General features: G+C 44.6%; 1 protein-coding gene across 2 annotated transcripts in view; it reads right to left on the reverse strand.

Moving 5' to 3' along the window:
- Window positions 1-7022: 7022 nt before the first annotated feature.
- Window positions 7023-13380, reverse strand: part of P3H2 (prolyl 3-hydroxylase 2) — a 158145-nt gene continuing 151787 nt past the window's right edge. For both annotated transcript variants that reach the window (XM_059065696.2, XM_067034231.1), the window contains exons 14-15: window positions 13096-13236; window positions 7023-8120 (exon numbers count right to left, since the gene is read on the reverse strand). In XM_059065696.2, coding sequence (XP_058921679.1) covers window positions 8028-8120; window positions 13096-13236 — 234 coding nt within the window. In that variant the 3' untranslated portion in view covers window positions 7023-8027. The remainder of the gene's footprint in view (window positions 8121-13095; window positions 13237-13380) is intronic.

Raw genomic sequence — 13380 nt, forward strand, 5'->3', positions numbered from 1 at the left:
GGGCACGAACCCGTGTCCCCTGCATCGGCAGGCAGACTCTCAACCACTGCACCACCAGGGAAGGCCAACAATTGCTTTTTAATGATTGCCTGCTACGTGCTTGGTGTTTTCCTTCTACTATCTCGATTAAGTCTCATGACAACTCATTCAGGTAACTATCACTAGCCCTTTACAGATGAAGACATTGAAAATGAGAGGATAAGAAATTTGGCCATTATCAGAGAGCTAGTAAATTCAGCAAGGGTTTCCAAGTCTAGGAGGCATAAAATCTGAGCCTTCCCTGCTATTATGTACTGACTCCTGGGATGGGGCTCTGGACGAGAGGTCGGGCTACCTGGGACTTAAGCTCAGATTCTAGCAGTAACTTTCATAGTAAAATTGAGTGAATAACTTCTTCTCTGGGCCTTAGTTTCCCCAACTCTAAAATAAGGGGTTCAAGACCAGATGCTCCCTAAGGCCCCTTCCAACTTGCAGTCTGTTATTTGCAGTGATCTTCATTTGCTGAACTATAAATACAAAGCCTTACTGTGACCATGGTTCTTCCTTGTGTTTCCACCACAGGCTTGATCTCCCCAGTCTAACCAGATTTGAACAGTTCAATGTGGACTGAACAATGACCACAAGCACTCTATGCTCAGCTTTGAGGACCATTCAGATATCTTTCTACTTAATTTGTAAATCAGTCGGCATGTGAATGATGCATTTCATTTCCCCATAGAGTTCAAAGCATGATGGATATTCTAGGCTGCTTCCGAAGGCAGAGCAGTTTGAAGTTTCAGCATGCCAGTTTGTCACATTTGAAGTCTCTGAGCCGCGGTCTTTAAGTGTTTTGGTGGGCAATGTGTCTCGGCTTGGTGGGCACACCTCAGTAGAGCGGGGTCCCCAGGAACGGCATCTCCCTGGCGGAGTGGTGCTCAGCCTTTGAAGTGGATCACTGGTGCTTCAAAGCAAAGTTCATGGTACAGGGAGCAACATCAGATGTACTTTTATTACCCTTAGAGACAAAAAAACATTACTCAGAAGCCAAACGTCTGGAAGAAAAATCTGTACCCTGTGCTCAGCCCTGCAGCTTGGAAGTTCAGAGAGGATTCAGAGTGCACTTCATGAGGAAACCGGAGCATGCTGGGACAGAGCTGGAATCAGACCTGGTATCCTCCGAGCAGTGGTAGCAACCATCTTGCTGAAGACAGGAGCCTCCTTCTGGATTTCCACTGGGGTGTGGAGGATTGGGGAGACCTAGAATCAGATCAACTCATAGTAATTCCTCCTGCCTCCTAGCTCTTCATAAAAAATAATCAGAACTGCAAGACATCCTTAGAGAGTATAACCGCTTGTTTTTTATTTGGGAAACTGACATCTATCAATACTATGACTTTGACTTAAGTCAATTTATTTGTCTACTCTGGGTTTCTTTTTCCCTCTGTGTGAATAATGGTCCCATCTCCTGAGATATTGTGAAACACTTAGTGACCACAATGCTAAACAACGAAGGAAAATGGAACATTCTCCAGGAATCTTGACTCTGTGTAGTCAACGGAGGTCCCACGATGCCTTCGTGCCTGTTCTTCACTTGAAGTAGCTAAAGGTAGAATAAATTGCAAATTAAGACTTCTCAGAACCCAACTTTGCTAAAAAAATGTTATTATAACTTTATCTTGGATACTGAGAGGAAAAAAACCTGAATAGCATTTATTTAATTACCAATAATAACTCCAAATAAGTATAATTCTGATTCATATTATCTTGTGAGGAAAGCATATTAATTATGCCCTATTAATGCCTGTTGGAGATGGTTTGCTTCCAAGGAACCCCAAAGCTTCTGAGACTCTGTTCCTTGTTTGACATTGAAAGAGATGTCCTTACTAAAACATTCCACAGCTTTCTGGTTTCACCATAAGCTTGACTGATTTACCAGATGCTTTAGGTTTGCAGAAAACACTCCTGAATATCATCAGATGGGCTGGAATATTGTCATTATTCCTATTTCTAAGATGAAAGTGTAAGAATTTGAGAGAGTGGGCTGGCCCTGGGGCATATGGGATAAAAGCTTTCTTGGACCCACGGGCAGAGGGCTGTGCCGCTGGGCGAGCTCATTGCCCAGCACCTGAATGATGGTGTTCCCCTCAGCTTTTTCTGATGCTGGCTGGGGCTCTGCTTTTTTCAGCAGGAAGCCTGGTCCTCAGCGTCTTCACTCCACCCACTTACATAGACCTCCTCACAAGGGAATAAAATAAAACTTTTAAATTGGTATTCATGTGGATTTTCACAGCATTCATTAACATGCTTTCCCAGAAAAATTTGTAGTAAAGATCCTACCCCACCCCACCTTCAAAACACCAACTTTAAAATAAACTCTCTAACTTTTCTGAAAATTTAATATTTTAGAACCCAGGAAACTATTGAGTTCAAATTCAACCACTTTTTCAGTTGAGATCATTGTGGCTCATTTCTGCTAATTGCTGACAGACAGGCACTCAAGACCCAGCTTAACTGCCACCTTCTCTGCAAAGCCTTCCCTCTCTCCAGCCACTCCTTCTCTGAACTCACATGACCTTTTTTCTTGTACCTGCCTCTATCATAACCCTTCTGTCACCGCACTTACCTCATTTTATATTTTTCATCAGTTTACATCTACTTTTTCCACTGTACTTCGAATTTCTTAAAGGAAGGGATGAAATCATACTCACGTTGGAATCCCTCTCTAAACCTACTACTAAGTAACAAACTGTCTAAGGAATGAATTCATGAATGACCAGAGCTTTCCTATACCTCCTTCGCTGCACCTGTTCCTTTTCTCTGCTTACAAAATGAAGATTGCACTGATGTGTCTCTTAAGATAATTATGTACTTACATATGACTGCCAAGTGCTTCAAGATCATAAAAAACCTTCATAAATGCCAACCATGATTACAACCCTTTGAAACAATGGGGTATATGATTTACAGGTGGAAAAAGATGAGACATAACAGGTAATCCTTCTTGTCTGATCCCCACTTTTATCCCCACCCACCAACAGATAGTAATTCAGAGGTAACAACATCAGCTTGGGAAGAAGCAGGAGGGTTTAACTGGGGTCTAGATAGGATTTCCAGGGCCCTTTTAGGTACCTCTGTCATGAGGGAAGTTTCTTGAATCTGACAAGATGGGCCAAGGGCAAGAGTTCCCAGAAAGATGGATGACACCCAATTCCCAGTTTCAAGAGAGGATTCGGATAAAGAAGGCAGTTGGTTGGCCCTTCCAAAGCAGAAGATGGCTCAGAGAAGGACTAGTAAGGTGGAAATGTTGTCAAACTGTGCTCTATCCTCAACCGCCGGTAACCTAACAGGGAAAGAAAAGGCGAGGCTTATCTTGTTCACCCTCTCTCCAGGTGTATCATAGCAAGTGACCAGAAAAGGTGGGTTGTATATTGAATTAACAGAGCATTCAGATTTTCCTCCCTAGAAATGTGTGTCAGGAGAAGAGGGGGTCGGAACATTTTGTTTGGCTATTTTTCTGGTGGGCTCTTCATAAGATCTTTCAAGAAACTATTGAGTTCAAATTCCATAGTTTCAGAGGTGAGTCACTAAAAAGCCAGCTTTTCCCAGAGCTGATGCCATCCATCGTAGAGCAAGGCAGGATCAGTGATAAGATCGTTCCAGACTTGACGTCGTCTGGCCTCCGAGGTCAGAAGCAGGCACAGAAAACACCGTGATTTACCCGGGGATGTGGGAATGAGGAGACTCTGACAGCAAGAGCCTGCAGCTCCAACCCCGCAGTGAACTCAAAAGGTGGTGGACGTCACATGTCTCAATAGGCCTGAAGAAATCGCCCAGGTCCAAAACAGAACAGGCCCTTGTGTCTCATGTTGGAAACATCAAATTCTCTGGGGGTAGAAGATTTGCGGGTGGGATGAGGGGCTGTGTGGGGCGGTCACTTCACATCACAGGCTTCTTGGCAGGATGTACCCAGGGATGATAACATGGGCCCAATCGCACTTGCAGTTTGGGAGTTTCTGCAAGTGGCTCCTGTCTCCCGGAAGAGTTTCGGATGTGGGAACAGTTCAACTTTTTCTCACTTCTCAGCCATACCACTGTCAGTCACCTTGGGATGTTTCATTCTTTGGCATCAAGAACTAGTGAGGTGGCCCTCATTACCTCCTTTCTTGACGTCAGTGAGTGAGTTGTTCCCCGTGGCTGTCTTATGTGAAATAATTCAGCATTTGTACTTCAATTAAAACGCATAGGTATATATTATTAAATGGTACTGACTCATTCCACGGTTTCTCCTCAGCTGAAGAAGTGCCAGAAAATGCTATGCACAAAGCGGTGATTGTATGTCTCATACATCCAAGGAGATCACTCTGTCCTGTGTCGCGGTTTTCTCAAGAAGAAATTGAAGTTCCAGATTCTTTCTGCCTTGGAGGGAGAGGAAAATGGCACCTGACTAGAACCTTCTTCCCTTCTTCCCTTTTGTGAGTTTCATAAAAGCAGGGCCAGGCACCAGGTATTTGCTTCACTGAATTAGGCAATCATAATCAAAACCTCTCAGAGGAGATAGGCACAGGAGATACGCCTTCACGCATCAGCAGGAAAATAGAGGAGGAGAAAAAGTTTAGATTTTATAAAAACCTAACTCTGTTCTTTACATGAATGTGCCATTTCATATTAAATATGCCCGGGAGCAAACAAGCTGGCACTTTATTTCTTCCCTCCTGTTCAAAAGACTGTGCTTCTGCCTCAGACATGGACACTCCAAGCCCAGGGACCATAGGCTCTGACTTCTCTTCACTGCTCTCCATTTCCTCATCTGCAAAATGGGCATCATAATCTGGGCCTGGAAGAGCTCCTGGGGTTCCTAGCGTGAGAACCTGTTCTGCGTCATAAACATTCAATATAACAATACAGGTGGAAAAAAAACTCTGTAAAACTGCAGGCTTTGGGCTTCCCTGGTGGCGCAGTGGTTGAGAATCTGCCTGCCAATGCAGGGGACACGGGTTCGAGCCCTGGCCCAGTAAGATCCCACATGCTGCGGAGCAGCTAGGCCCGTGAGCCACAACTACTGAGCCTGCGTGTCTGGAGCCTGTGCTCCGCAACAAGAGAGGCCGCAGTAGTGAGAGGCCCGCGCACCGAGATGAAGAGTGGCCCCCGCTCGCCACAACTAGAGAAAGCCCTCGCACACAAACGAAGACCCAACACAGCCAAAAATAAATAAATAAATTAATTAATTTTTTAAAAAACTTCAGGCTTTTTACTCAAGGGATAGTCATCAAGACAAGCGGTTGTTCTCCAAGTGATATCAATGAAGAGTCCTAGACTTGGAGTCATAAAAATTGGGCTTCTTAGCCTAGGCTGCCTCAAGCACAGTACTTTTAAGTGAATTAGAAAAAGGCACCCCTTGTGACACAGTCCTGCAGGTCTGTGGATTGATGAGCAAGTAGCATTTTGGGGCTAAATAGAAAAAGGCACCCCTTCCTCCAGTGGACGTTGCCCTGTGCCTGGATTCTTGTATAACTCAATTCAGCAGCCTTGTCTCTTCCTGCTTAAATTCTGGAACCACACAATCATTTTTATTACCTCTGAGCCTCCTTTTCCTTCCAGACAAAAAGATAGAATTGAATTGTTATTTCTATGACCACTTTGAGCTCTAAAAACTACAAAAATTCTAATGAGCTTTCCCATCCTTCTACACAAGGGACTAGACATCACATAGATTGAAATTTCTGAGCTTGATCTTTTAAAAATCATCTGACGATACTCCCTAATATTTGAATGGAATTGCGTATGGTTTGATGTGGGGTAGATTAAAGCATAAATGCTTGAGAGTATATGTGATGTCCCAGGTAGAACCGGACATGGGTAGCCTGCCAAACAAGAATAACGACTCTTTGTTGTAAGCAAGGAAACAAGATGGGGATCTACCCCAGTGCCCATCTATTGAAGTCTCTGCTCACTGTCTGTGGGGCTGAATGGCAGTCAGTGTTGGAGCCCTAGCCTCTCCCAGAGTGCCCAGAGCATCCAGGAAGCGCGGGCTGCAAGGAGCCAAAGACTGTTTTCTTTGTTGACGCCTTGTTGCCAGAAAACAGAAATTAGATCCTTGGCCAGAACCTCCTATCAGCAAATCTGAGTGCCAGCGAATGCTTCTCAGTAAGAGAGCAGACAAATAGCAACCTCCCTTTCCAAAGCTCAGGGATTTTCAGCCCTAAAATTAGGTTTCAAGTTTTAAAATCACACATACACATAATGGACCCATTCACAATTCTGAAAAAGTTGGTAGAAGTAAATCTGGTGGTATTTGTGAATATTTCTAAAATCAGTTTTATGGTTTGTTTGGGTTTAGCTTTGTTTTGTATTTAGAGCAAGAGGAGGGAGGGCTTTTGGAAACAATTACAGCCAATGATGTCATTTTCAGAGAAGGAAACTGAAGCCCAGAAAGGGAAAGAGAGTAGCTCCAGGTCACACAGCAGAGCATATCTGATCAGGCTGGGATTATAATCTGATGCTCTTTTCACTCTCCCATGATGAAAATGCAAACAGAAGGCTGGGTGAAAAATGGATGGCACATAAATCATTATGACTCAATTTTTCAGTCTCAAAGGATGAATGTTCTTACCACTACCCAAGATCATAAACGGCCAAAGTAAATATGATTTTAAGAAAATGTTTTTATCTGTTGGTTTTCTTAAGGGCTACAACCTCTAGCACTGCCCATCACAGAGGCAGATGATCTCCCATGGGTTAGTGGCGCAGACTCCCTCGGCTAGAACAACCTCAGTCCCCACCCCCCAAAACATTGTCTTTGCAGTGTCTTCCTTAGAATTCACACCAAGGACCAGATGTTCTCTGGATTAACACCTGTTTGCTAACCATCTCTGTTTCTTCAGAAGTAATGCTCCCACCTTCCTCGCAGCCCCCAAGCACCTGACAGCAAAACTAGCCATGGCCCAGTATATTATTTGGGTGGTCCCCAAAGCTCGTGGGGGATCACAAAACCATTACCTGGAGACAAACGAAACATTTGGGAGAAGAAAAATGAACGCCAAATATTAAAAGAAGGCTCCCTTTATTTAACAAATCAGATACAAGCACTAAAATCCATGAGCTGGGGAGCACCAAAGAGGAAGGGGTCCCCAAAATATATGCGGATGGACAGTGGAATCAATCAGAAATCCATTTTCTTCTTCCTGAAGAACAAAACACACCTTCTCAACAGTGGACCCCACTTCTCAGGCAACGTGGCCATGGTGCCCTGATTCAGGTGGGATTAAAGATTTGCTTCCAAAGTCACTGGGATGAAGAGCCATTCCACTTCAACCCCTGTACAACCTTTTTTAAAGACACAACTCCTCGGGCAGTCCTTTCTGGCACCCGGTTGGAGGGCGAATTGAAGTTGCCAGTGTAAGGGTGCTCTCTGCTGAAAACTCCAGAGTCAAAAACTCCGCCCAGGCCCTGGGAAGGCTGTGCTCCCCCGTCTCACGCAGTCCTCATCAGAGCCGTTCCTTTGCAGAGCTTGGGGCCCCTCAAGCCAGCAATACCTGAAGCAGTTCTGACCTCACCAGAGACTCCTCAGACTCAAACTCATGGCCATCAGCCCTGGGGGAGATGGTGGCTGAAAGGCACAGAGCCAGGAAGGCCTTCTGAGTCCAAATCACACGCTAACTTTAGAAGTGGGCATGTCTGGGAGCTGTTGTTTCACCAAGAATGGACTTATCTTTCTGCTTGAGTTTTAGGATCTACGGCAAATGAATTGTGTGCGCGTGCGCGCGCGCGCGCGCGCGCGTGTGTGTGTGTGTGTGTGTGTGTGTGTGTGTGTGTGTGTGTGTGTGTATGTGTGGTGCGGAGGGCGTCACTGGGCTTTGAGAGATGACCGGCTGAAAAACCAAGACAGAAAGATGGAGAGGGGCAAAGCAAGCATCCTTAGGCACAGAAGGGAGATCTGGTGACTCATATTAACCTGTTAATTTATACCGTGGCTCTGTACAAAAATAAAAAGGTTCTCATAAGATTAACAATTTAAATAAATATCTGATAGAATACTCTTTTTCTCATTTTTATAGCTCATCTTTGGGGTTGATATTTGGTTTGTGCTTCCCTGGCTGTTCTTGATCCAGGATCGCAATCACTTCATCAGCCTGTATTCGTTCCTGCAAAAAAGACAATTTACACATTGCTGTTACAAGCGTAATAATCAGTGGCAGAAGCTTCCTCAACACTTGCAGGCATCCATCTGTACATGGATGGAAGCTAAATCTGGCTAAGAACGAAACCTCATCTCCATCCCTACCCGGGTGCCTTCTCTTGACTTCCCTATGTCCTGAGCAATTACTTGCCAAGATTTCTCTCTTGCCAAGAAATCTTGTATATTCAACTGCTGACTTCCCTTGCTACTTTGTGGTCCCACAGAGAGCTCCAATTCAGTTCTCCAGGTCCGTGTTCAAGCTGAATTCACCACGTTCTCCCCCACAGGCCTACTCTATCCTCTTCACATATTTCTCCTCTCAGAGAAGACCACCACTGCTCCACCCATTTGCCCCAAAAGCGTGACCAGGGTTTCTTGGATCTGATAAATCACCAGTCCTCTCTGTTCTGCCTCCTGTTTCTGCCCCCTTTTTTTTTCAGTGCACATACTGTTGCCTTACTTTAGGCCAGTGTTTCTCAACCTTGGCAAGGCTGACGTCTCGGAGCAGGTAACTCTCTGCTGTGTGGGCTGTCCTGGGCATTGCCGGATGTTCAGCAGCATCCATGGCTTCTGCCTCCTACAGGTAACCAGTGGCACATGCCTGGCCCCAAGTCATGACAACCAAAACTGTCTCTAAATGTGCCCTATAGGACACAGAATCGCTCCTGCTTGAGGACCATGGGTTTACACTCTCATCATCCCTTAACTCAATTACTGCGGCAGCCTCCAAATTGATCTGTTTCACACCCCCTCCCACGTGCTTCTGATGGACTCTCTGCACTTGAATCATGGTCCCCATTGCTCACGTGGGTTCCCATTGCTCCACGCTCCAGGTCCGACCTTCCTGATGTGTTTATAAGGACTCTGACTTTTCTCTCTTCTTCAGCTCACCTTGGCTTCCCCTCTCGCCTCACCTTACATTCCACCTTCCTGACTTACTGCAAGGTCTCTGAATGCAGCACTCTGTGAAGGACTTCCTCATCCTAGTCCAGGTTAAGTGCCCCTAGGATTTGAAGGATGCTTCCGTTGCATCCAATGCTTTCTCTTATCCCCACACCAATCTTTCAACAGGCCCAGCTGGTCTACCTCCAAATGGCATCTCCAGTCGCCCACATCTTTTCACCTTCTTTATCATGACTAGTCTACGACGTGTTAGCTACAGCAGTCGTTCCTCTCCTGTGACTCCTGGGGCTGGAGGAAGTGAGGAAGGAATATGGCGTCCCCCCCTACAGGTAGGGTAGAATTCATATCTCTTGAGCATCCTCTGTCCTCTTTTCAGCCCGCTCTTCTGGCCACCCTGGCTTTCTTTGCTTTTATTTTTATTTTTTTGCGGTACTCGGGCCTCTCACTGCCGTGGCAGCCTCCGGACGTGCAGGCTCAGCGGCCATGGCTCAAGGGCCCAGCCGCTCCGCAGCATATGGGATCTTCCCGGACCGGGGCACGAACCCGCGTCCCCTGCATCGGCAGGCGGACTCCCAACCACTGTGCCACCAGGGAAACCCTCTTTGCTTCTTGATTGTTCTGTGCTCTTTCTTGTCTCTGGGCCTTTACAACCCCTTCTCCCCCTGGAATACTCCTCCCAAGACCTTTACCATGGTTAGCTTCTTCTTGTCACTTGTCTGGAGGCCCCTCACACTTACACCCGGCTCCTTTTTACTCTCAGATCTGTTGCCTTGTTCTCTTTCCCACACATCATTTCTCACTATCTGAAAATCCCTCAATTATTTATTCTTTTACTTATTTGTTGTCTTTTTTCACTAGAAGGTAAGCTCCATGAAAGCAGGGGGTCTTGTCATGTTTGGTCACTGTTGTATTTCCTGTGTCCAGAAAAGCTATGGACATTTGGCAAGGGAGTATTACAGTTGATGAATAAATACAGAAGTGGATGAAGGGCTGTCCCTGTCTAAAATATCTCTCCCAAAGGAAATCATGTTCATCTTTTAAGGCTCATGTCAAATGCCATCTCCTCCGTGAAGCCTTTCCTGGTTTCCTCTTTCTATCCCCTAAACACCATGCATTTTTAAATTAATTAATTGTATTTTTAGCTGTGTCTCGTCTTAGTTGCTGCATGTGGGATCTTTCGTTGCAGTGTGCCGGCTCTTCGTTGTGGCACACGGGCTTCTCTAGTTGTGACGTGCAGGCTCTCTAGTTGTGACCTGTGTGCTCAGTAGTTGTGGTGCATGGGCTTAGTTGCCCCATGGCATGTGAGATCTTAGTTCCCCAGCCAGGGATTGAACCAGTGTCCCCTGCATTGCAGGACAGATTCTTAACCACTGGACCATGAGGGAAGCCCCCCCCCCATGGATTTTTGCCTCTAATAATTCCTACTGAACTTTGCTATGCTTTTATTACTCAGATCCCTGTATTATCTCTTCAGTTTGACTGTAAGCTCCCTGAAAATAAAAGTAATGTCTTATCTAGTTTGTATCTCCTATAGGTAGTCCCTAGCACAATGTCCAGCCTAGTAAGTTATATAAAGAACTATTTAATGGCTTGAAAACAAAGCCTCTTGTATTCAAGAACTTGTAATTGAGCATGATGTTGACCAAAAGGCACCTACAAGGACCAAATATACTAAATAACAGAAAACTAAACTGTCTTGATGTCCAAATAAAATGGGTATTACTTTTATGAATATGGGGGAGAACATCTTGCTGCTTAGCAAACTGATGTAGATACAAAATGTTGCAATCTGAATGCACAGGAGACTGTTGTCGTGCACATCCTGAAAGGAAAGATGTTTAAGAGCTGCAAGTCTCTATACAAGGAACTGAAGCTTCTAATATTGGGCATCCTTACTGGTGTATGTTGCTAAATACTCCTTGAGAATTCAGTGCCTTTCAAGTAATCTATAGTGAGCATGGAAGTCTGCCAGCTCTGATGATGTATTGATAGGCAGGCTTTCTTTGCCCAGGGATTCAACCTGAGAGCGTATGCCTAACTCAGGGACTCTGAAGTTTTCTTGCACATTGAAATCACCTGGGGAGCTTTTAAAACTTCCAACACTCAGGTTACAGCCCAAATCAACTAACCCAGAATTTCCAAGGGTGGTTAACAAAATGTCAATAGTTTGTAAAGATCGCCAGTTGATTCCAATGTGGAGCAATGTCTGGGAATCACGTCATAGGCAAAATGTTCTAGCAGTTGCCTCAGAGGCTCTGATCATTTTCTTCTATGACCACTAGATGTCGCCACAGCCTGGAGATTGAAGAATTTGCCTAATACTGTGCTTTCCTGGTTAGCAAGGCTCAAAGAGAACTTCGTGTTCGCTTATTTTGATATAAAAAAATATCTTGGAAGAGAGGGCTGAGGTAATGAATAATAAAACAGGTTAAATGTTTATTGAATTAAACACTAAAGAGAAAAAAAGGCGAGGCAAGTTTTCAACAATGTGATAGCTTCACTGAGTACTCAGCTACCTAGGTTCCTTAGTCCAGAAGGAGTGATGTGGAGGAACGCTGACATTTTGGATGTGGAGACACAGGAGAGAAGAATTACAGGTGAAGGAGACTGCTCAGTCCCCAGGGACGTTTTCAGATCTCTCTCTGCTCTGCTCCCTCTGTCAGGACCATTCTTTTCTGTTTCTGTGCCTGACTATCATCCTCTGCTCTCTTAGGATTGCGCTTATATCCGTAAGTCTTCCTTGCTCCCCCCCTGCAAACGCAGACTGCTGTCTTCTCCCCGTCATTTGCTTTTCAGCCTTTCTAAGCTCCCCGTGGTCAAAGCTATGCTTTGGTCAACGGTGTACCCCCCAGGGCCTACCTAGTGGAGTTTTCCAGGCACATAGTAGATCTTCCATAAACATTTGCGAAATATATGAAAGAATGCTTAGGGGATATGGCCTAAAAACTGAGTCAGGTTTGACGGCAAAAGGTATATGAGAAAGAGAAATTCATTTTAAAGTTTCTGATGAAATTGGATTCAATTTAGGGATGTAAAGAGGAAATTTGGTTAAAATGCCATTTTCAAGACTAGAATTTCATAGCTTCATTAAGACTCAAGGCTGGAGGAGACTTTGAAGTCATCCGGTTTAGCCCCTGCCATGAAGTTTCAGGTTCAGGTTCAGCGTTCCATGCCAAGCAGTTGCTGAGGCTTTGATTGGAGCCGTCCAGTGACAAGAAACTCAATACTTCCAAAGTCAAGTCCACCAAATAGTGCTGACGATTAGAAAGTTATTCCTTATGTTGAGCCTAGATTTTCCTCCCAGGGGCTTGTATCCAGAGGTCTTAATTCATCCCTCTGCAGCCTCACAGACAGACATCATAATCTCTGCCCACAGCATCCAGAAGGATGTGATCATGGTCTATTACCCAGGCTAAGCATCCTTAGCTACTTCCAATAGAATAATAACAATATTTTAATGTTTAATTTAATAGTAGTAAATGATAAACTTTCAGGTCTCCTCACCCTCTTCTACATATGTTTCATAAATTATTCAGTGAACTTTTTAAGGATTTGTTGAGAAAACACACCAGTCTTCCCAGTGACCAGTAAAAAATGATTCCTCTCTCTTGATGCTACAATTTATTAATAAACTCAAGACTAATTAGAGACTGCCAAATATCGCTGTGATGTCTATTTCTGCAGACCTTCACTTCTAAGAACCCATCTGATTAAGAACTGCATTCATAGCCCTTCTTTTCCTCAAACTCATCCTACAAGCATCAAATGTGCAATTGCTAGGTCATGGATCTGATTAACAAAATTTGTTCTTGCTTAGAAAACAGAGCCAGTGTTGGAAACCAGACAGAATGGATGCTGTAAAAGTTTTTGTTTTGTTTTGTTTTGGTTTGGTTTTGGTTTGGTTTTGGTTTTTTCCCCATGATCTCTAAGATTCCTGAAGGGTTATGGATCGACCCAAAGGACTTTTCCGATAATTCAGTTCATGAAGCAGGTCTATAGGGTGTCTCAGTGGCTTCCTGGGTGGGTCAGAAACTCACCAATTCTCTGTAGAGTGGGTCCAAGGTAAACCACAGAGCCACAGCACACCTCTGGCCCTTGGTGACTGCCTTTACCCCATGCGGGTTCTCTCCTCCAGATGAGAAGCTGATCATGCGCCCACACTTTGGTTTTATAGAGGCCTGAGAAAGAGAGTGAAAATCTGACTCTCAATTCCTATACTGTTAACATTTCTACAATCCCCCTTCTAATGGAATCCTGGGGTTGAAAATTGCTTCAATTTCCTCGCCTGTAAAACAAAGGTAAGGTTAAAACAATACCTAATT

The sequence above is a fragment of the Kogia breviceps genome, chromosome 5, assembly GCF_026419965.1.
Source record: "Kogia breviceps isolate mKogBre1 chromosome 5, mKogBre1 haplotype 1, whole genome shotgun sequence".
In the NCBI taxonomy this organism is placed as follows: domain Eukaryota; kingdom Metazoa; phylum Chordata; class Mammalia; order Artiodactyla; family Physeteridae; genus Kogia; species Kogia breviceps.